Source organism: Colias croceus, chromosome 16, assembly GCF_905220415.1.
Source record: "Colias croceus chromosome 16, ilColCroc2.1".
Taxonomy (NCBI): Eukaryota; Metazoa; Arthropoda; class Insecta; order Lepidoptera; family Pieridae; genus Colias; species Colias croceus.
The window spans coordinates 7257092-7281580 of NC_059552.1; the positions used below are offsets into that span (position 1 = coordinate 7257092).

Here is a 24489-nt window from a genome sequence, read left to right on the forward strand (position 1 = left end):
ACTACATAATATAAATAGGTAATACCACAGACTAATAATAATATACTACGTATACAACAGACGGTTCACTCCATACAAAAAAAGTTGCACTATGAATTTGCGCAATTAAAGCGCCAGTGGGGAAAAAACGTACTACATGTTCGATTATATCTCTTGGTCTTTTGCTTTTAACACACTAGATGGCACGTTAAACACAGACTTGAAGTTCTTTTCCTTCCAGAGCCACTAGATGGCACTAATGTAAATATATGTACACGTACGGTCTTTTATTTTCAAGTCTGTGGCGTCAAGTGTCAATCAACATAATAATAAATAGGTACCTACTAAACTCGGATTTTTAAATAAACAAAGTAAACTGAGTTATTTAGTCACAGAGTACATTATTATGACTGGTATTTAGTTCAGTTTATTTACGAGATTCTGTCAAAACCAAAACGAGAAACTTTGTTTGTTTTCGTTTTTAATTGTTGACTAATATTTTAAAAATAAGTGCTAAATATGGTTTATGGATGGACTGTGAGGTTATGTAGAATCTACAGGCAGAAAATAAGCTTTATATGGTAAACTGATATTTTCTCAGAACATAAATTTTTACAAACATGATTTTTAATGATTGGTTTATGGATTTGTAACCCAATATAAGATTGTTTTATTACAGACTTATTGCTTACGTTCGCAATAACAAATTTGTTCAAGAGAGGAGAAGAATTAATTCATCCCAAATGTAAATAATAATACGATTCTCCACAAAAACATTGTAGACACAAGATACATTTGCTACTAAGAAGGATATGGGATCATGAAGGATTTCATCTGTTTTAATACCAGTAAAATGGAATGAGCGCCGTGGCCGTGACTGTGTTTGGTACATAAAGAATGACAAACATTCAACTTGAAATTATGAGTGCATTACGGGCAAGGGCACAATAAGTTGCCCTTTGACTAAGATGTACTTAATTTTAAGGAACACGAAAATGGATGGCTAGAATAATCGCATACATAGTATTTATTTCTAGTCTGTAGTATAAATAATCAAAGACTACAAAATATAATGAACTATGTCTTTTATATTAATTCTACAGTTTACAGTGTAGTGTGTAATCTATTGTATGTGTGCGTCTAGAATATATAGTCCTGTTGTTCTACAGTTTAAGCAGTTCAATACAAGCTTACAGTCGAGTCAAGTGTTTCATTAACCACCAACCATTGCATGGCAACCCTGCCAGTTTTGTAAATTGTAGTCTACCTAACCTGACTGTTGGTTTTGATTTGTATCACACAAAAAATACTATACCAAATTTCAAGAAATAAGAATTAAATATTTGATTAAATTTTACTACTATACAGGAGCTTATACATGAAACATGACCAAAGCAGGGCTTTGGAGAAAGTGTGTATGGACAAAGACCACAATACATATGGTGCGGACAACTGCATGAAAAGCATGCAGTAAGAGACATTAAATAAATAAATAAATAAAACACATTTATTGTCAAGATCACAACACGAGATACATTTATAAACAAAGGAAAACCAAAAAGAAATAAAAAGAAAAATAATTAAATAAAAATAATCTTATTCCTAAGAACTGTAATGTGGCAGTGGGTGACCTGATAAATGGAGCCAACTCAGTATATGATGGCAATGTGATTAATACCTTACCACCACTGATTTTCAGTGACCCCAAGTGACTATTGGAGTTTCAGTCTATGATAATTTAACATGAGTATATTATGTGAAAGATATATTTCTATTAATATGATAGATACTAATAAATAAATACATCAGTTAAAACATGTAATATAGGTAGCTCGTAGATATAATATCAGTATGTAATTATGTATATACTTAATGTAAATAAATAAAATGAAATTATGTATATGTTACCGGAAATGTATGAAATCAAGGAATTGTATACAAATCCTAGTGGTTTAAGGACGCTGTCACAAATCTGCGTTACTCAAATTTAGGTATCTAACGTCGCCACGTGGTTCGCGGGAACATCACGCTCACGTAAACATAGCGCATTCCATTTTATAGACCATCTTCATACTTGATATTATTTTTAATTTATTACGAATTTTAAAAATTCATTTTTATACTTTTATTAGTAACTAGGTAGGTACAATTATTGTGATAAGTATGTTAGTAACTAACTTTAAAAAAAGTGTGTGTTTTACAAAACCTCTAGGAATTGTATGCAATATCTAGAAGCTTTTTAAAAAATGTTTAAAATATGTACTTTTTTAAGAATTATCATACATATTATTATGTTACCGGCAATGTAATAAATCCCGCATTGTACATACAATTCTTAGAAAATATGTATGTTATTCCGAGTTACGGTCCGAATTAAATAAATTAGATTCGTCACATTACCTAGGAAATCTGAACTTTTCCTAAGGAGCAAACACATATTTTGCAAATGTGGATGGTTTTTGGGGAAGCTATTACCCGAGGTCAAAACTAAAATCCAAGATGGCGCCGACGAAAATTTTACATCTTTTCGTCATGGGTGTCATTTTCATGGTTTTTGGGGTAGCTATTAATCAATATGAGGTCAAAACTAAAATCCAAGATGGCTCCGACGAAAAATTTGACATTTTTTCGTCATGGGTGTCATTTTCATGGTTTTTGGGGTAGCTATTAACGAATATGAGGTCAAAACTATAATCCAAGATGGCGCTGATGAAAATTTGACTTTTTTTCGTGATGGGTGTCATTTTCATGGTTTTTGGGGTAGCTATTAACGAATATGAGGTCAAAACTAAAATCCAAGATGGCGCCGACAAAAAATTTACATCTTTTCGTCATGGGTGTCATTTTCATGGTTTTTGGGGTAGCTATTAAACAATATGAGGTCAAAATTAAAATCCAAGATGGCGCCGACGAAAATTTTACATGTTTTCGTCATGGGTGTCTTTTTCAAGGTTTTTGGGGTAGCTATTAAGTATTAACCAATATGAGGTCAGAACTAAAATCCAAGATGACGCCAACGACGATTCCTAAACATTTATTTCAATGCTCTTTAAGATTATTTCTCTCTCTCTCTCTCGTAGTATATAAGAATTCGACTATACAGGGTGTCCCACTATCGGTATACTAAGTGCTAAGGGACTTGTAGTTTTGCATACACTAATCACGTAAAAATACTTAAACAACAAAATTACATCAAAAAAATTTTGCTAAATTTTTCCTGAAAATCCATGTTTTCTTCTCTAACTTCGTGCAGCCGGGATATACCGTTTCGCTAATGTGATTATTTTGTCTATGAAAACATAATTAAACGATAGCTCACGTGCGGGTGACAAAGTTGGGCGGGTTGCATTTACGGGGTGTACACAAAGAGTTTTATGAATTAATCTAATTGAAAAAAAAGATACACCTGGCATTTTATCAGTATTTTTTACGTACTTAGCGTATGCAAAGCTATAACCTATACAGAGTGTGAGTGGGACAGTCTTAAAAATAATTTAAAAGAGATACATCATTTAAAGAGACACACCTAAAACCACAAAAATGACACCCATGACGAAAATATGTCAAATTTTTCGTCGGCGCCATCTTGGATTTTAGTTTTGACCTCATATTGGTTAATAGCTACCCCAAAAACCATGAAAATGACACCCATGACGAAAAGATGTAAAATTTTCGTCGGCGCCATTTTGGATTTCAGTTTTGACCTCATATTCGTTAATAGCTACCCCAAAAACCATGAAAATGACACCCATGACGAAAAGATGTAAAAGTTTCGTCGGCGCCATCTTGGATTATAATGTTGACCTCATATTCGTTAATAGATACCCCAATAACCATGAAAATGACACCCATGACGAAAATATGTAAAATTTTCGTCGGCGCCATCTTGGATTTTCATTTTGACCTCATATTGTTTAATAGCTACCCCAAAAACCATGAAAATGACACCCATGACGAAAAGATGTAAATTTTTTGTCGGCGCCATCTTGGATTTTAGTTTTGACCTCATATTCGTTAATAGCTACCCCAAAAACCATGAAAATGACACCCATGACGAAAAGATGTAAAATTTTCGTCGGCGCCATTTTGGAGTTTTTGTAATATGCCGAAATTCGTCTTTTTCAAAAATTCTACAAAAAGACGGTCGCGAGCCGACGGAGCCCCACGAAGTGGGGCTCCTATTTCTGTATAGTTTTAAAAAACACGAACCTAACTTAACCCACCCCCTTATCCAAACCAAAAAATTCTGATTACGAATTTTTGGCATATTACAAAATGCCGGCCGTTTGTAATTCGGCGGATTATACAATCCGATTGCGACATACATACCCCTCGTCCCGCGTACCTTCCAATATCTTAGATGTTTTACATTTCCGATTGTTAGTTAGGAAATGTATAGATTTCCTAGGAAATGTGTACTATAAAATGATTTATTTCACACATTTCCGTGCGATTTTAGGAATTACATACATTTCCTAGGAATTTTATACAATGACGGATTACATACATTTCCGTTAACATATACTATGTTTATAATTATAATGATAAATAGGCAGAAAATAAATGTCTATATAATGTTATGTTATATTATAACCAGTAAATAAAATAAATATTTAATTAAAGTTTATGTGTAAACTGTAATTCGATACAAATGCACTAAGGATTAGAACAGGATTTTAAAATATGTTTCCGGTATTGGAAACGAAAATTATTAATATTTGTCAAACTGGTTAATGGTGGTGGAATGTTGTTCCAACACAGTGGCATTGTATCGAAAGCTACCCTTGAAAGCTGCTGAGTGGTGCTTGGGTATGGACAGCTTACAGTTTGCAGACCTGGCTAGGTAGTTTAAGGCACTTCGTTCACCTACCCATAAGAAGCTACAGCAAATGTGATGCTTCCTTGTGGATTAAGTTTATCTACAGATCACCCATATTTGGCAATCTCGCTTCACCTAATGGCCTTGTCTGTTCAAGCCGAAATGAATTAATTACCTACTGCAAAAATTAAATAATTTAGATTACCTGGAAAGGACAAGGAAAATAAACTTTAAACAAGTGTTCGACCGATTATTTACCAAGTAGGTAAATAAATTAATGACAAGACAAGGTAATCAATTAATGCTAATAATTTCCTAAAGAAAACATTTTTTTCAAAATTTTCACATTAAATAGGTACTTAACTAGGTCCTAGACTCAAAAGTTTATGATAAGTCAATGAATGATAAATAGAATATGTTTAAGTAAAATGAAGTAGTTTATTTTACAATAAATTAATCTTATAAATTACCAACTTTCATTCTGCGGCTTCAACCGTGTGCCTTATTCAATCCCTGTTCCTACCCCTTGAATCCTATTTATGCAACAAAATTGAGATGTCCTTTTTCAACATATATCGAAATTTCCGTCAAAATCGGTTCAGACGCGTGCGGGAATACCTATTTTCTCGTGGTCCCACTATTTTGTCCTACTATGACGGAGTAACTTTCGTATTTATCTACAAAACAGAAATGATTTGATTGTTTGTTTGTTTGTATTGGATAGGATCCGAAACTACTGGACTGATTTGAAAAATTCTTTCATCATTCGAAGCAAAAATTATACCTACCTGATGAACATAGGCTACTTTTTATAACGGGAAAATACTTCATTCTTATGGGAATCGATGTCGAAATATTTAATTTTAGGCGCATAAAGAAAAAAAACGCAAAGGATCATTCAAAACCTTTTCTACGGTTTAAATCTCAAAACTTTTTGGTTCATACTTCATATAAAGGTAATCTGATAGGATTATTTAGAAAATAAAACAAGATGACGTAGGTAGGTAGGTATTTAACTTTAGTTTCGATTTATTATATTTCTTGATATTCTTAACGACGCGGTTGGCGCAGTTGTAAAGTAACTGCCTACTGAGCCGACGGTCCCGGGTTCGATCCCCGGTCAGGGCAAATATTTGTGTGATGTACTTGATTATTTGTTTTTGGGTCTGGGTGTTATCTATATATGTATTTATAAAATATTATATTATTTGTATACGTAGTATATTATTATTAGTCTGTGATATTATATTTATCGTCGTCTAGTACCCACAACATAAGCCTTAATTGAGATTACTGTGGGACTAGGTCGATTTGTGTAATATTGTCCTTTAATATTTATTTATAATTTATATAATTATAATTAAAATAATGTGACTAGAAATAATATAGTTATTTATACTTACTACGGTTTAAGTATAGGTTGTATCGTAGTATATTATTATTAGTCTGTGGTTGTATATTATTTTGTAATGAGATCTTGCAATCAAATATTCACACAATCTCGCAAGTTTTCCGACAATTCATTATTCGTATGAAAATTATCAATACACTAGGTACCTACCTAATATAGGCCGCTACAGGAACGCAGTTTGTAATAATTAATAACGGCTTTAACCCATTTACAATATTTTTATAGGTGGCAAAGGCAATGAGACTATGTATTAAAAACGTAGTATATCATTATTAGTCTGTGGTCTGTGTTATTATTATTAGTCTGTGTTAAAAACGTGAAAAGTAACGTAAAAAGTCTGTAGTGCCATCTATTATTCGTTTAGCATCGCCAAATCGGAGGAGAATAACTTGTTTATAGTAGTTTCATGAGATGGCGTTGTTTTGAATATAAACTTTTCTGTAAAATTAGTTAAAATCGAGCGAAAATGAAATTAAATAGGTAGGTTCCATTTACAAAAGTATGTAAAAAATTATAAAAAGCAATGAAATTGCAATTAAATCTAATTTTATTTTTTGCTGGTTAAAATGATACACTTAGCGGCATCTATTGGTAGTCGGATGGCATTAATCCTGTTTTGTATGTAATGAACCAGACATGGTAATACACATCCTAAATATTGAGATACAATGAAGTTCTTTCCACAAATGAACAACTAATTTAAAATCATTTTACTTGATTTGTTCCCATACGCACATTCTTGGTCTCTCTACAACAGAGTAAAAATAAATTGCTTGAAAGCTGCATCAATGAATTTTACACAATACACATACTTATTCTGGCTATTTTTGACTTATTTTTGAACCAAGGCCTATGATAGCTACATACAAGCGGAAATGGGAATTTTTGGGTGGCGTTTTCTGTCACAGCACAATATATTTTTATCTTATAAAAATGAATCGCAAAATATGTAGGTAAGCGCATAGCGCGCTAGAGAACAGGTGAACCGATTTCGTTAAAGTCGAGCCAATTTAATAGGCAACATTTGACGTCTATCAATTTTATCTTCGTAGAGAAGTAACCTGCTTAAAAACATCGATTAAAGTGTATTATTCGATACGGATTTGAAACATTTGTCAATCGAATTTATTAATTTATGATGATTTTTATTCACAAGTAATCAATGCATTCTATTCTATAGTCCTTTTCACGTAGGATGATTCCTGTGACACTTCGTCGTGTTCCGAATTACGTATTTTATGTTTAAAACGCAAAAATAATTTTAGTGCATAATATTTTTATTTTATGGCGGCATTATTACCAAAAATATAAAAATGAAACATCTTAAGCTTATAAATCAAAAACAGTATTGTTCAGTTTAATAAAATGAAAAATAAAATAAAATAACACAAAAATATAATACCTACGCAATTCGTGTACATGAAATGGATCGTTGAAAAATCATAGAGTTGGAAAACATATAATCGGCGCCCATCTTGTGATCGTTTGTCAATCGAGTCAATCGTCTGTACGAGTGCGTCAGCCTTGTATACAAGTTGCATTTTTATATTGATACTTTACGTGGTATTCTGTTATTATTACTAATTGTTATTGTTGACTTTTTTTTGCTGTTGTTTGCTAAGTTTCCTTAGTTAATTGTTGGCGAAATGCCGAAAAAACTAATTTTGGTACTTTATTCAAATCGATTTCATTTCCATATAAAATATTATCGATTATCGGAAACAATTGATACGATTTCAGTAAAGACATCTCTACACGTGTCAAAAATCGATGTGTCACAGAAATCATCTTTAGCTGGAAACCCGTGGTGGAAACAATGGGTGGAAAGGACTATAGATGTCAGATTTCGATTTTTAGAGTAACGTCTCTAGTATTTAAAAAGAAAAAAGGTTTATTGACACAAAATTGTAGCGACGTCAGTTCTTCAATTCAGAAATTGTTTATTATGTTTAGGATGGTTTATCAGTAAAATGAAATCTTAAAATTACTTGTATCGGTCCTTATTATTATAAATATATAATCGTAATGGAAAAAAGTTAAGCAAATGTGCAGTTCTAACAAAACGAAATATCATGTTATTCTATGTCGTCGTTACTAGGTTACGTTGTTGAATTTTGTTGAACTGTCAAATGTTGCCTATTAAAATGGCTCTACTATAATTCTTTTTTGTATATTCCTTGATACTACCAGGATGGTTCATATGTAGAGAAAACGTAAACATGTACCATAGGCGTATATAGGTAGCGTTTAGCTACTATTATGTATTTTGTGGTATAGGGAAGGGGACTAGGGATAGTCAGCATAGTCTTTAGTAGTTCAACAATACAAAACTCCGTGATCCTGTAGGGTAGGTAGGGTACAGTCGGCACTTAATATCTGGTATTATAGGTACATATTTTATATTATAGTATTTTTTTTAATGTTTGAATCCATTTTGAATAATTCTAAACGTAGGTAAAACGGTCAAACTTTTTGATATGTTTAAAAAGCAAAATTAACCTAATATTCTGTGCTAATGTCGTGGTCATATATCGTAGATTTGATCATTTCATGATATGAGTGGCCATTTCACGAAATGGTCGCATATCGTGAAATGGCCAATTTAGTTTGCCCACATCATGATGTGGTTTGGGCAGATCAATGATAAGAAATCGTTTCACGATATGGCCAATTAACGCACGGTTTTTTCATGAAATGATCAAAATTATTTAATCATATCGTAAAATAGTTACATTAATCGTTGGTAGAGGCGCTGCAAGCTCTGTGTTTATGTGATAAGATGGCGGCCGCTGGCGAAAATTAAATTATTCGCAGTTAAAAACTTCATAATTCGTTTAATAACAATATTATGAAGAAAGTCATAGCAAAGAATTTACGACGAAGAGGTACAAGTACTATGGAAAATGTGGATATCTTATATGTATTTAAGAAAAAATGCGACTTAAATAAAATAATTTAAGAAACTACTAAGTACTATATTATTATAATTGTTTTTTAAAAAGCGATCCGCTTCTGGCACTCGCCGGCCGCTGCCGCGGCACGCTCGCTTTGCTCGCTCGGCTCGTGCGTTGTTTATCAAAGTCTAACCTAACCTAACTGTTTTCTATTGCAAAAACGATTTGCTTCTGGCATTCGCCGGCCGCTGCCGCGGCACTAACTTAAATGACATTTAACAAGTTTTTAGAATATAGTTATTCTGAAAATTTTTAATATTTTATGGACTCTTTATATTTTATACGATATGACCAAATGTGGATGACCAAATCGTGAAACGTTGACGATTTAACGATCTGATCAAACTATGTTGGCCATTTCACGATATGCGACCATTTCGTGAAATGGCCACTCATATCATGAAATGATCAAATCTACGATATGACCACGACAGATACATCTTTCATATATTTTTCCATCGCCAACGTCCATACCACGTTGAATACACCGGTTCTCGTCCGATCACCGAAGTTAAGCAACGTCGGGCGCGGTCAGTACTTGGATGGGTGACCGCCTGGGAACACCGTGTGATGTTGGCTTTTTGCGATTTTTTTTCTTTGAGCTTATTCAGTTGGAAAAACAGGACATTATCACTGATAATAATCACAAAATCAATTCGTAGTGATTTTGTTTAATGCATAGATCTTGCATAAATATTCAACATCGTCGTGATGTTAAATACCTAACAATATAACCCCAAACAAACAGTATTTCATGCAGATTTTTAAATATGAGAATAAGCCTCTCAATAAGTACGGTTTGAGAAATTTAGATTTCAATCACTTACAGAGAAATAATAATTTATTATAAACACACAATATGTTTACTCGCTTAGCGTTGAAATTTGAATCACTATTCATAGCAATAAGATATGAAGAAAAAGAACCCGCAAAATCTTTATGATTTTAATTAATGCAACAAGAGGAAATTGAGATTAGAGTGAAGAAGTCAGAACATTGTTTTTTTTTGCAAAAGCAATAATCTGGATTATCTATATTCTATTACTAATATTTAAAGCTGAAGAGTTTGTTTGTTTGAAAGCGCTAATCTCAGGAACAACTGGTCCGATTTGAAAAATTCTTTCTGTGTTAGATAGCCCATCCATTGAGGAAGGCTATAATATTATAATATCATCTCTATACGCTAAGACCAACAGGAGCGGAGCCACGCGGGTGAAACCGCGGAGCGCAGCTAGTATGTGATTTATTGATATAAGGTCATTAATAAAACAACTGAATTATAAAAAATAATATATTAGAAATACAGTTTAAAGTTTATTTACAAGTAAATGCTTTAACAACCTTTTGAGAAAGTTATGATGTTATTTTTCACTTAATCTTAAGATATTTTTGACTAGTGTGCGTATGTTAAGTATTAATATATATATTAGAAAGTATATAAGTTCTATATTTTTTACTGTTATTGTCAAATGTATTTTGTGTTTTCTTTCATTAAACTATAAATACATACTTTATACTCATAATCAAACATATGACATAGTAATATATAGTATAATTTTCTCGCCAAAAATTTTTTATTTCAATTAATTTCACAAATTACGAGTTCTTATGAGTCATGCGTACAATAACCGACTTAACTTCGGTATAGTTCTGTAAGCCATAAGGGCCATTTTCCCGTCCGAGCCCGCTCTGCTTGTAACCACCGAAGGGCACCTGGTTACCGAACACGTTGTAATCGTTCACCCACACTGTGCCTGCGCGGAGACCCTGCGAACAAAACATGTATTAGACATATTCAAATACTAGCTTTCCACCCGCGGCTTCACCCGCGCAGTCAAAGAATAACCCTCATAGTTTCCGTTCCGGGATAAAACCTAGCCTATATTACTCGTGGATAATGTAGCTTTCGAATGGTGAAAGAATTTTTAAAATCGGTCCAGTAGTTTATGAGCCTATTCATTACAATCAAACGAACAAAGATTTCCTCTATCCTATGTCCCGGGATGCTTGGGATGCTTGGGTATCAAAATATCTTTATATCAAATTTCATGCAAATTGGTTCAGTAGTTAAGGCGTGATTGAGTTGTTACTCAATAGCTATGTCCACACTACTTTCATCTTCAACTTTCGTCTTCAAAGCGTTCAACAACAAGATGGTGTAACCAATTTCAAAAGTCTATCGAATTTTTTTTCAGACATATGTGTAAAATTTTTAAAAAGAATATCTTTATCTTCTCGTAGTTCTCTCATAATCACATTACTTCGATTATTGTAATAGCCTCGTATCCAAAACTTTCGCTTGGTTCTTTTTTTTTCTGGAATTTCTTATGACCAAGTAAGCAGCACATATTCCACTAAGTAAAATGTTGTCGTCGCACATGTTTCCACAAGTTGACAAACTACGAATGAACTAGGTAAATGACTATATTGGCGTTGCGTTTGTTAACGCATTCAATATTGAATTCAATATTGAAAGCGACAAACGAAAGTTGAATAGAAAGATGAAGACGAAAGTTGAAGATGAAAGTGCATAGTGTGGACATAGCTTCACGCCTTAACTACTGAACAGGCAGAGTTACTTTCACATTTATAATATTAAGTATGGATTTAAATAAGGATAATGTCGATAACAATTTGACAATGAAAAATGCGCTGCGCTGCGCTCCGCCATATCTGCGCCGGACCTTATACAATAATAATATTTTTGCATTATAGTTCTGTTAATTAAAATTTATTCCCATTTCTGTCATAGGATAGTTTCCATCTCGGAAATTCCACGGGAACGGGATCTATACGGGTTTTGCTTTGCCAGTTTTTATTAAAATGTACAACGATATGACTGAAAAACAAGTCGACCGACCGATTAGGATGTGTGTTATTCAGTCCATTCCTATGAGATTTTGTATGGTAATAATGTAGGGGTTGTAGAAAATTTAAAATGTTTTATTTTGTAATTTTTATGAATATTGAATAGTACAGTTAATCGTATATTTATTAATATTAAAGTCCATATTTGTGTACCAGCGACATGTTATTGGTAAACTTTAATAAATTAATGTATACCTGAATAAGATAGTTGGCCTTGTCCAAATCTTTAGTGAACACAGCGGCGGCTAAACCGTATTCGGTGTTGTTTGCGCGATCGAGTACCTCATCCAAGCTCGAGAACTTCATGATCTGTTGTACTGGACCAAAGATCTGAAAAATTTGATGTAATAAATTAAAAGATGAATTTTTTCACCTCAACTTTTTTTATAGCCTATATTATATAGGTTTAGAGACATTTATTTCAAAAAGCCTTCATTTATGCCTATATTTACCTCAACTTTAGCGATATCCATATCATCGGTGACGTCACTGAACACAGTGGGCTGCACATAGTATCCCCCCCCGCTGACCGCCCCGCCCCCCACTTGAAGGGAAGCGCCCTGTTTCTTACCGCTCTCTATGAGACTTAGGATTTTTGCGTGTTGTTCTGCGTCGACCTGGAATAAGTATATTATGTTAGATGCATCATGTCAATAAAATTAAAAAACCTACAGTCAGGCTCAAAAATTGTCCTAAGCAAAACTCTGCCTACGCAGGTATTAGGCTGAGTTTTCCAATAAGCGGATAGCAATGGACTTTGATCACTATGGCCAAGAAATAAGGTGTAAATTTCAATTTTTAACTTTATACAACACCGTTCGAACACATTTTGACTACGTTTGAATTGGCCATTGTGTGCTAATTGATTAAAGTACGTCAATGGTTGGACGTCAGTATTTATTTACGAACAAACAGATGGATGTGTTTGTTCTTTATAGTGATTCTATATGTCAATGGCGTGATAGAAAATTAGCTAAATTATTAACAAAATAGCTTCTTGCATTTTAAAATAAAATTTAGAATAAAATCAAATTTCAACTCATTAAACGCATTTAAAATCCAAAATTCGTAAAAAAAATCCAAATAACATAATAAGTTATAACCGTCGAAATAAATAACATACCTGCGGCCCTTGTTCAGTTTTAGGGTCGAAGGGGTTGCCCACAACACGGCGCTTCGCCCTCTCAGCTGACATCTCCACGAACTTGTCGTAGATCTTGTCCTCTACGAATGTTCTGGATCCTGGATGGAGAAAAAATATAAAAAATAACAATAAAAGGAATATTTAAATTCTTTAAAAAAATCTATCAAAGTTACATAAAAAACACTAGTTCAACTTGAGTGATTAAGAAGCAAAACATTGTTCGTGCGGTAGTTTCTTTTATTAATCGTACATTCATTCATCATTGACTATGTATTATGTAACTTCCTAGAATTAGAATTAATAATTACCTATGTGCTTCTTTGTCAGTAATTGCCAGATTATAAATATTATTTTTTCTTTGCATAGAAAAGTATTGATCATAAATTGTAATAAATTATTATTTTGACACAAAATATTTAATTACTTTTTGTTTACTGAAGCGAAACTTATTATGGCGCGTTGAGAGTAAAATGTCAATATCGAGTCATGGCAATGCCGTCACGTCATGTAGCAAGGCGACGATTTCTGTATTTTTGAATGTGTACACTCATCGGCAGCAAAATACAAAGAATAAAAAAGGGTTAAAAAACAAGCAGAAAAAAGAAAAAAATACATTTAGCACAAAGGTCCCTTCCATTGGAAGGGGAATGAAGCGAAATTTAATTAAAAAAAACACTCACCAGCACAGCAACACTGGCCCATGTTATAGAACAGCGCCATGTGCGCTTGTTCCACAGCGTACGGTAGGTCACAATCAGCCAACACTATGTTAGGTGACTTGCCACCTAACTCTAATGTGATTCGCTTCACGTTATTGGCTGCACCACGCTGGATCAGCTTGCCCACTTCTGTTGAACCTAAGGGCATAAATAGGGAAAGTTGTAGGCTAGTTCATTTTGATGGAGATGTAGTTTTGTTAACAATTTCGTTTGGGGGAAAACGCTTCCTTTTTAGTAAGATTTTTAGACACGGTAAGTGAATTTTTTAACATATAAAAAAATGCCGTTATATTTATTTTTTAGAAATGAAGGAACGTTTCCTTTTCAACAAAATTTGCTATCTCGAGATTTGCTTGATTTTATCCCTAATACCGGTTTGGGATTAAAGTTTTAAAAAACAAACTTTTTTAGAAACTTTTTTTAGAACCAAATTTATGTTTGGCGGATCTGTCCGCACGGGCACCGCAGCTAAAATAAATAGTTATTTTTTAATCAAAAATCTTTTATATCAAACTGAGTCTGAGCTATTATTAACAAAAATAAACAAAACGATGTCAAAATAAACAATTTTTTCTAAAAATCTATGGTATTTTTTTTATTTTTTTTTTTCATTTTAAATAGAATATTTACCTGTAAAAGCTATCTTGTCAACATCGGGATGATCGACTAGGGCTGCGCCCGCGTCGCCCATGCCCGGTAGCACATTTACCGCGCCCGGTGGGAATCCTGCTTCCTATATAATATGTACATACAAAAAAATGTACTAACATATTTTTTAGTTATTCATATAAATTATTTGAACATGATAGTGCAAGTCTTTAAATGCCAAGTATCTTATATAAGTAATTATGAAAAAGAAATCAATTTTTTATGTAGGTAATAGTCGTTCCGTCATACTTTTATTGGCACTTTTAATCAATGTTTACACTAAGTAAAACACTGATAAAATTCATTATCATGTCAATTATTATGTCTATAAATATGAAACATTGTGTTCGAGAATACATAATTGATAACAAAACTTGGCGAATTGATAAGTACATACAGGGTGTCCCAGAAGTCGACGTCAAGCCGAAATTTTCTCAAAGGTAAGGCCCCACCAGTTATCAGAAAAATTGAAAAAAAAAAATTAAGTCATGTATTTTTGAAGTTATGAATTTTTTATTTTATTCTAGAAAATGTACACCATGTGACAGTTTTTTCATTCCTGTTGTTACAAATTTTTACTTCTTGCCAATTTTTTTTCTCTTCCGTCATCCCGAATAGAGCTATAAGTAACCTGTGATCCTAAACCCTGTGCCGATCACTCCAACTTGTAGGAAAATGTCATTTTATACCGTACAAGTTTTCAAAATTAATTTTTCGCACTACTTCAACTGATCGTCCTGAAAAAAAATGTACTACTCCAGTTTGGCAAGTAGGTTTAAAAGTTAGCGCATTTAATAAGGATTCTAACGTGGTATAACACTTACTCCATTATATTTTAAATCGGCCATAAAAATTTTTTTTTGTTAAACAAAGTCAGTTTTTAACAATTTCTTTGAAATTACAAAAAACGATTCTAGTGTACCTAAAGCGTTCCTAATGACCACATCATGGTTTAAATAAGATGGAGAGAGACATTTCATAAAGTGTGAGTGAGACAGATAGTAACGCTTATGACATACTGACGCAAATAAGTGAACTAGAGTAAAATAAAGACAGTTTCTTTTTTATGATTAAATTTATTACTTTTTTTTTACAAAATAAGTTCAAATTTCCGTTCTTCAGCTGCAATACAAGCTTGACATCTCCTTAAAAAAGATCGTGAAATCAGGCGGCCAAATCTTCCATTATTTACAAATTCTACTGCTTCCGCTATTCTCTTTCTAAGCTCTTCTACATTTTCAATTGACTTGGAATAGACTTTTTCCTTTACTGCTCCCCAGGAAAAAAATCTAGAGGATTTAAATCGGGTTAAATCGGACGGGCCACGAGATTGTACCAGCCTGCCCTATCCATCTGTCTGGATATTCCTCATTATGGTGTACTCGAACTAAGTGGCTGTAATGCTTATCTGTCTCGTTCACTTATTTGCGTCCGTATGTCACAAGTAGTCTATCTGTCTCGCTCACACTTTATGGAATGTCTCTCTCCATCTTATTTAAACCACGCTGTGGTAATTAGGAACGCTTTTGGTACACTAGAATAGTTTTTTGGAATTTCAAAGAAATTGTTAAAAACAGACTTTGTTTAACAAAAAAAAATTTTATGGCCGATCTAAGATATAATGGAGTAAGTGTTATACCACGTTAGAATCCTTATTGAATGCGCTTACTTTTAAAGCTACTTGCCAAACTGGAGTAGTACATTTTTTTTTTCAGGACGATCAGTTGAAGTAGTGCGAAAAATTAATTTTGAAAACTTGTACGGTATAAAATTACATTTTCCTACAAGTTGGAGTGATCGGCACATGGTTTAGGATCACAGGTTACATAAAGCACTATTCGGGATGACGGAAGAGAAAAAAAATTGACAAAAAGTAAATATTTGTAGCAACAGGAATGAAAAAACTGTCACATGGTGTACATTTTCTGGAATAAAATAAAAAAATCCATAACTTCAAAAATACATGACTTAATTTTTTTTTTAAATTTTTCTGATAACTGGTGTGGCATTACCTTTCAGAAAATTTCGGCTTGACGTCGACTTCTGGGACACCCTGTATATGAATTAAAAGCACATGAACACATTTTTTTATTATTTTTCGGTTCCTTTAATAAGAAACATAACTTAATTGGCGGATTAAGATGAAAAAAAGGACCTAGTGAGGAAATCACCATATCCAAGAATCAAAAAAATTTTGAGTGTCGCCTATCTGCCCATTCTCATAAAGTATAAACTAAACCTTCACAGGACTGTTCCTGAAGTTGGGAAAAAGAATAAGAATATTAAAAATACAATAAAACACAACATTATCATTCTCTTTCCTAACTGCTATTACTACCATCTACCATTAATTATTATCGAAACGCTCCTTAACATTTATTATTCTTAAATCAATACATTTGTTAATTTTCCCAACATACCTTCACCAGCTGCGCCAAATACAATGCGGTGAGTGGAGTCTGTTCAGCTGGCTTCAAGATCAGAGTGTTGCCAGTGGCCAAGGCTGGGCCAAGCTTCCATGACGCCATCAGGAGCGGGAAGTTCCATGGTATGATTTGACCACAGACCCCTGGATTATGGATGGTAATTATAGAAATGTATTAAGACTTATTTATTAGCACAATAAGTATCTCTGAGCCTTATACGGTATAGATGTATAGATGTTTGTTACTCTTTCACGTAAAAACTACTGAACCGATTACAATGAAATTTAGCACACATATAGAGGGTAACTTGGATTAACACATAGGATAGTTTTTATCCCGGAAATCCTACGGGAACGGGAACTATGCGGGTTTTTCTTTGAAAACGCGGGCGAAGCCGCGGGCGGAAAGCTAGTATATTATTATAAAGGCGAAAGTTTGTATGGATGTTTGTTACTCTTTCACGTAAAAACTACTGAACCGATTACAATGAAATTTAGCAAACATATAGAGGGTAACTTGGATTAACACATAGGATAGTTTTTATCCCGGAATTTCCACGGGAACGGGAACTATGCGGGTTTTCCTTTGCAAACGCGGGCGAAGCCGCGGGCGGAAATCTAGTCATCTATAAATCATGTTAGTAGTTACTTTAAAGGGCATAAGCTAGTATCTAGTCTGTGGCATAAGTAACGCTAGGTAGTTAATAGTTATTATTCTGTCCCATACGCTAACCGCTAACGTTATTATCTCGTTAAATCATCAGATTTGACCGATTACAGTTACTCCATTTTGTCTCGTATCTTGACAATCAAGGTCATTAGGAACTTGATATAAAATTATTATAACACGTTTTTAACACATTAGGTATTACGCTAAAATGTTATTTACACACATGACTATGCAAAAAAATAGTTAGGCAAATATGAGCCATATTATAAGGCAAACGTACCATATTGATACGTGATTTATTTATAAAATTACATGGAATTTTTTCTTTATTTTAGATCGTCTATAAAGTTGCTAATAATAGATATAGTAGAACATCTTTTTCATTGTAAACTGGAAAGGAAATCATAATATACTCGTTTTTTTGGAAATGTACCTAAGGAATTTTTTATATGAATTTCAATCGTAAAATTTTTTAATTGTATACTCCTTATAGGTATCTACTCAATCACTCTTCCTTGTATTAAAAGCAAGGCAACGAAATAATATCATACTTTTTCTACTTACTTTATTCATTTGTTGGCAACTCATACAAATTCAAAATCCCTACACAAAAAAAAATTGTGCGTGTACGTAAGAAGTGGAACTTCTTTATGACCTTATTTTTCAAAAAATAATTTACTCTAATATGCAACTTTACAGAAATACGTCGAATCACGCGTGGTAGGGATAAGAAAAAGATGGCGCGTAACGGAAAAATGTCACGCGTAACGAAAAAATGTTACTAAAATTTTTTCCAACCCCGATAAAGAAGTTTCACTTCAAAAATATAAAAAGAACTCACCAACAGGCTCATGGCGGGTGTAGGCAAAGTACTTTCCGTCTGTGGGCAGTACTTTACCGTGGTTCTTGTCAGCCCAACCAGCGTAGTATCGCAGGTTTTTGATCACCGAATTTATATCGCCATAGTAAGCCGCTAGATAGGGCTTACCGTTGTCAAGGGTTTCTAGACTCTAGAGAAAGGAAGAATATTTGATATAGGAATTATGGATTTTCTTACCGGTTTTCTTGATTGCAACCACTTTCGAATTATTATGAAATAACTTATAGTTACCTATTAGTTTTGGACTTTGGTAAGAGTTACTGTTCGATTTGTACCGAGTCCTATTAAGGCTCAATGAACATTGAATATATTATTTTGTACTTATAGCTAAGTATGTAGTTATAATACAGTGAAAAGATAAAATAGTTAGGTAAGCTTCTCAACACTCGCTTATGGCATAATTAGTAAACACATAGGTACGATAAAAGACTAAATATAAAACATACTGTTTTCCGAGAATGATTTCTTTAGGTTACAAAGTACCTACATGATAATCTATACATAGTTACCTTATAATCGCAGGAAAACAAAACTGTACAAAATAGATGAAGTAAAAAAAATATACCGTGAATTGAAAACCCCCTTTTTGAAGTCGGCTAAAATTACCCACCTACTCTTAAAAAAAGGCGGATGTTGTATTTTTCGTTCCTATTGTTCGAATAAATGAAAACATTTTATTGCTCACTGTATGGAGATAACATGGCCTTGATAATACACTTGACTTGTTTTTGAATGAATTTATAAGTTATACATTTACATTCATATGATACGATATCCATTCTATGGTCTCTAGAACTATTATATAACCTTTATAGAACCGAAAGGTTACGTTCGTTTTCTGGTTAAAAAAGCTGAATCGATTTTGATGATATCAATCACTAAGATCAATCATAGATAAAGTTTAGATCTCTGATAAAAATAACTACGTTAAAAACAGCCGACTTCGAAAACGGAAAAGTCAAAAATAAAAAAGATTTGATATTGATTTAAGAAATCGGTGTACATATTATATAAAAAAAACATACCGGGCGAATTGATAACCTCTTCCTTTTTTTGAAGTCGGTTAACAATGTAATTGAATACAACATAATATATTTTTTCTATTAACAACATAGAGGTTAATAATATTTCCTGTTTTACGAGGCAAAAACAAAGAAAATGCAGCTTACGTTTTCTTTGTAATTCTTCCAATATTGCAAAAAAAATATGAAAATACTATATTTTTTCACAAGAAACGAAGTCATTGCATTTAAATAGACTTACCGCTATATAAGTTCTATCTCTCTCAACCAGGTCCGCCAACTTGTTGATGAGGTAGCCTCGGTGGGACGCATCCATGGTCCTCCAAGGGGAGTTCAATCTATAGGAAATAACATCTTTTAGGATAAATCTATAACTATACTGATATTATAAAGAGGAAAGGTTTGTATGTAGGTATGTATGAGTGGTTTTCATGCATAAACTACTGAACAGATTATAATAAAATTTAGTACACATGTAGAGGGTAACTAGGATTGGGATTTCCTTTGAAAACGCGGGCGAAGAGGCGGGCGAAAAGCTAGTTTATCATAACTCATATGCGCATTTTTGTTCCCATTAAATAATGTAAAAACAAAAAGCTACGAGTAAATTTGGTGGATGTTATGCTATGTCGTCGCAGTTAAAAAAAAGAACGTGTGTCAGTAGTGAAACTCCTTTGGCAAGATTCAAAGATACCAAAATCGTCGCCTTACTAAGATGACATGACGTGACGTGACGGTATTGTATGACGTGACCTTGAAATTGTACTCTTTGTGTAGGTACTCTCAACGCGCCTAGAATTTTCACTTCAGTGTTTTGTCATTATGATTTCAATTCGGAAATGTGTTTTTATAGAAAAAAAAATTCTTTGCATGTCTGTCACTTGTCAGGTATATAAAACTCTCGATTTGCCTCGATTTCCTGAGCTATGAAAAATCAAAAACCTTGTACAGACAAGATATAGATAAATAGTAAACTCCTGTTTCGTATAAGTACTTTATCATTTTAATTTAAAAAAGTTGATTAGAAAGTATTTCTGTGAATCATGATTGTCCTGCCTGAGTGGGCATGGCGCGATAAACGGTTAACATGCATTATAGAGACAATTTTCTTTCTATTATATTACCTTTAAAATTAAAACATGCAATTAATAAAAAGAGCTGTAATTTTTTTTATTTATTAATTAAAGATTGGCTTACATAAAAAAAAAAACATTCTAATTATTTTTTTCAAATAATGATCTGTTGAATTGTAACTATGTTGATCATTGAAATTTTAACTACCTATGTAACAAGTTGTATGTAAGTAACTAGCTTGTTATTATATTGTAAACTAGCTTACCGCCCACGGCTTCGCCCGCTTTGTCTATATATATATATTATATTCTATATAAATTATATACTAAAACCTTTCTCTTGAATCACTCTATCTATTAATAAACCGCATTTAAATTCGTTGCATAGTTTTAAAGATTTAAGCATACAAAGGGATATAGGGACATGGGACAGAGAAAGCAACTTAGTTTTATACTATGTGTAGTAACTAAGAGCAGCCAAAATTTCCATGAGCAGACACAAAAAAAAAAACCTGTATCAATTGTGTTCTTTTATTCCCCAAAATGCTAGAAATTTAATTTGATATTTTTAGTTTTATAGCATTCCACTGCTTTACATATAAGTAAGTATTTATTTTTAAAGAACAGAAATGGTTTATTTAAAATTGTATAACACAATATAATACTATTGTATACTGACTTAAATGCATCCTTGGCCGCTTGAACAGCATTATCAACATCAGCTTTCCCAGCCTGCTGAACTTCAGCAATTACTTGCTCATTGGCTGGGTTAATTGTTTGGAACGTCTTGCCATCTGCTGATTTCACCCACTCATTGTTTATGAATAGCTGGCAACAAAAAATAATTGTTTAATAATTATGGTGGTTTTTTTTCGGTTGGTTGTAAGCTGGGTTTAAACTTTAGTAAAAACTGTTCATGAACTCGAACTTTAGCAGGATAAGGAAAGAAAAAAAAAATAAAAATTTCCCAGTAGTAGGGTCATTGCGCTGGTTTTCGTCCAATTATAGGAGTTGCCAACTTTGTGATACGAAATAAATATTTTGGAGCACCCTTCCTTAAACATATTATATTTTTTTTAAGTCCTTATATAGTCTTCTTTAAGATAAAATTAAGTGAAAATAAATCATTTTGATGTATCTTTTAATTTAAATTATTTTCTGCAAAAGTAGGGTAAATGCTAGTTTTCGTCCAAAAAAACTGGTTTTCGTCCTAGTGTAAGCTAGTTTTCGACCACCGTGTAGAAAAAGGAGGGTAGGTCAACTATTAAGTTAAAAATCAATTACAGGTAAATATATACTTTTATTTAATTAACATTACAATTTCTCACTACCTTACAGGTTTAGTTTTACATGTGGTTTTACTAATAATAATCAATATAACTAGTCAACACTGAGATCTATGTAGCACTTGGCAGTCCTTATAGGCGTTAGTGATGACTGTATAATCATTCGTAATAAAGAAAGGAATGCGTTCCTTACAATGTACATGAATCAAGTAATAATTACAGGATTAAGAAATAAAATCAAAAAACAACAAGCCGTGTATTCTATCGAGGACCATAGTTTTAGGAATCCCTTAATCTCTACAGACTTGTCTGACTGATGCCTTATTTTTCCGAATTGCCGTTAAAGCCTTTACTAAAGATTCTTCAGTGTACGCAGCGTCTTTTTTTTCTAGATTTCTTAGACTCCTTCGAGGCCATCTAAAAACAATGAGATCTTTCTGAGTATACGTTGAGTAAGTATAGTAAAAAAATACTGCATTGGCAAAACAGACCTAGAATAAAAGATGATACTCAAGTGAATGATAATCAAGAAAAATACAGTGTATTATGTCTGACCTACTCCCATTTATGCTACGAATAATTGACTCTACTTCACATAAGGAGAATGATACATGACTGAATGAATGACATTATTAGGTACCTACAACACTCTGGCCCTCACCAATTATTTATGAGGAAGATACTGAATAGAAAACTTAATCAATACGTAAAAACTATACGTAAAAATAGACGAAAAGTAATGCAAAAGAATAGCTATATTTAATTTTTGTCTACTCCAATACTCATTCATGGACGAAAACTAAAACATTTAAAGCTAAATTTAGTTTTCGTCCACTTCTTTAAATATTTTTTTATTTTGGCAGCACTGACAAAGCTGTGGACGGAAACCAAAAAATCTGAACTAATAGCAATAAAGATCACTTCGGGAGAAACTATTCAGTATTTTAAAGGTCCGATAAAGTAAAATGACCCTAACAAATATTCACGTAGCTGTTTGAGTTTCCGTCCACTTGGACGAAAACCAAATATTTTGAGAATTTGGTAACCTAGTATCCGTCCACTTAATATTTCGAAGAGTATTATAAAAAAGTATGATAAACACTTATAATTGCGTTTATTATGCTTATAAATAAACATACGTACCAAAAACATTACGTAAACTAGCTAAAACAGTGATTTACCTTACCATGAACTTTTCTCGCCGGCAAATTTTTCTCTCGCGCGATGACATCTGCAAGGCACGGATGCGAAGCGGCCACTTTTACGTTAATTTTTTGAACTCTCTTCTAGTCAAATCAAATTTTCATGTTGATAGTACTGTTGCTTAATCATTATGGACCGTAAAAAGTGCAAACTTGCGCGGGAAGGTAGGTTTGTATTCAAGTTTTACGCACGTGATTGTAGCAGGTCAGTCAAATGGACGAAAACTGAAGCTGGACGGCAAACCAGCGCAATTACCCTATATTTTTTTGTTCATAAATCATAATTACAAATAACAAAATATAATAAGGATCACTTAATAACATTGTATGAGTGAGAATATTTTAAAGCAATATACAACTGAAACTGCTACAATAAAAAATAATTCTAATTACATAGCTATAGGTATCAATTCATTCAGTTTAAACTTATATTAAATTAAATAAAAAAGATGTTATTTCCATGTGCCTATTATATAGGTAATATATCTATGGATAAGTATATTATCATAATTATTAATATAATTTTCTCAGAACCAGGTATCTCCCTTATGCTGATAACAATAATAATATATAGAATATTAATATGTATTTGTATTTAACACTGATAAATAAATAATATAATGTAAGTACCTAATGTAAACCATACAATTTATCAGATACTTCACTAGTATTTTTATATTATTTTAATATTTTTATTTTGTAAAAATATTCGTTCGTTTCGTCATCGCTAAAAAGCTTCTTCAAGTCGAACAATCATCGTCAATTTATATACTTATCGTAAACATTAATGCTTTATAATTTAATATTTATTAATATTACATAGACACCAATGTTCATAATTTTTAGATATTATTTTTATATTTAAAAGCTTACTCCTGTATATAAAATATCGGGGCTGGTATGCGGCGCTGGCGCAGTAGCGGTCGCAAATTGAGCTTGTTGAAGCTTTAGAACTTTGTTTATATTACGAAACATGATTTAAAAATATTTAAATCACTTTATCCACTAATCACTAATTGATGTTGAACTACCGGCCGGCCGGAATTCGGAAAGGTGTTTTTTACAATTATTTAAAATTATTTTGGAACGTTCTCTCAGTTGAGAATAACGTAACCAAATGATTCACAGAAATGATTAATGAACACAGCAAATGAATGAAATCGAAAATAATGAATGAATGAATTGAAATGTCAATGTCAAATAAAGTGTTGTACCTGACACTACGATAGATTAGTACAAAGAGTATAATGTTTAATAGGATTAGTAGATTACTCTATTGTTGTGCCCATGTTGTGCCAACTTAGTATCTATTTTGGGATAATTTTAATAATAACTTATGGATCCGTTTCCAGTCTCCTCATTTCATTCGTACCCAACAACGATGGGTTT

At 32.8% G+C, this 24489-nt stretch overlaps 1 protein-coding gene, 1 long non-coding RNA gene and 1 other non-coding gene across 3 annotated transcripts; 2 read left to right on the forward strand and 1 right to left on the reverse strand.

Moving 5' to 3' along the window:
* The first annotated feature begins 316 nt into the window (after positions 1-316).
* LOC123698420 lies at positions 317-1177 on the forward strand. The gene is made up of 2 exons (XR_006752407.1): positions 317-560; positions 659-1177. It is a non-coding gene; the product is annotated as an uncharacterized LOC123698420 (long non-coding RNA).
* An 8446-nt stretch (positions 1178-9623) lies between these two features.
* Positions 9624-9742, forward strand: LOC123698791. The gene has a single exon (XR_006752458.1). It is a non-coding gene; the product is annotated as a 5S ribosomal RNA (ribosomal RNA).
* A 698-nt stretch (positions 9743-10440) lies between these two features.
* LOC123698378 (aldehyde dehydrogenase, mitochondrial) lies at positions 10441-24217 on the reverse strand. The gene is made up of 11 exons (XM_045644986.1): positions 23974-24217; positions 21292-21440; positions 19781-19877; positions 18479-18647; positions 16963-17111; positions 14525-14627; positions 13856-14032; positions 13155-13273; positions 12484-12648; positions 12227-12361; positions 10441-10930 (listed from the first exon to the last, which is right to left on the reverse strand). Exons 1-11 carry the CDS (start codon positions 24073-24075, stop codon positions 10760-10762), a joined length of 1536 nt encoding a protein of 511 aa, XP_045500942.1. The 5' UTR covers positions 24076-24217; the 3' UTR covers positions 10441-10759.
* Positions 24218-24489: the final 272 nt, after the last annotated feature.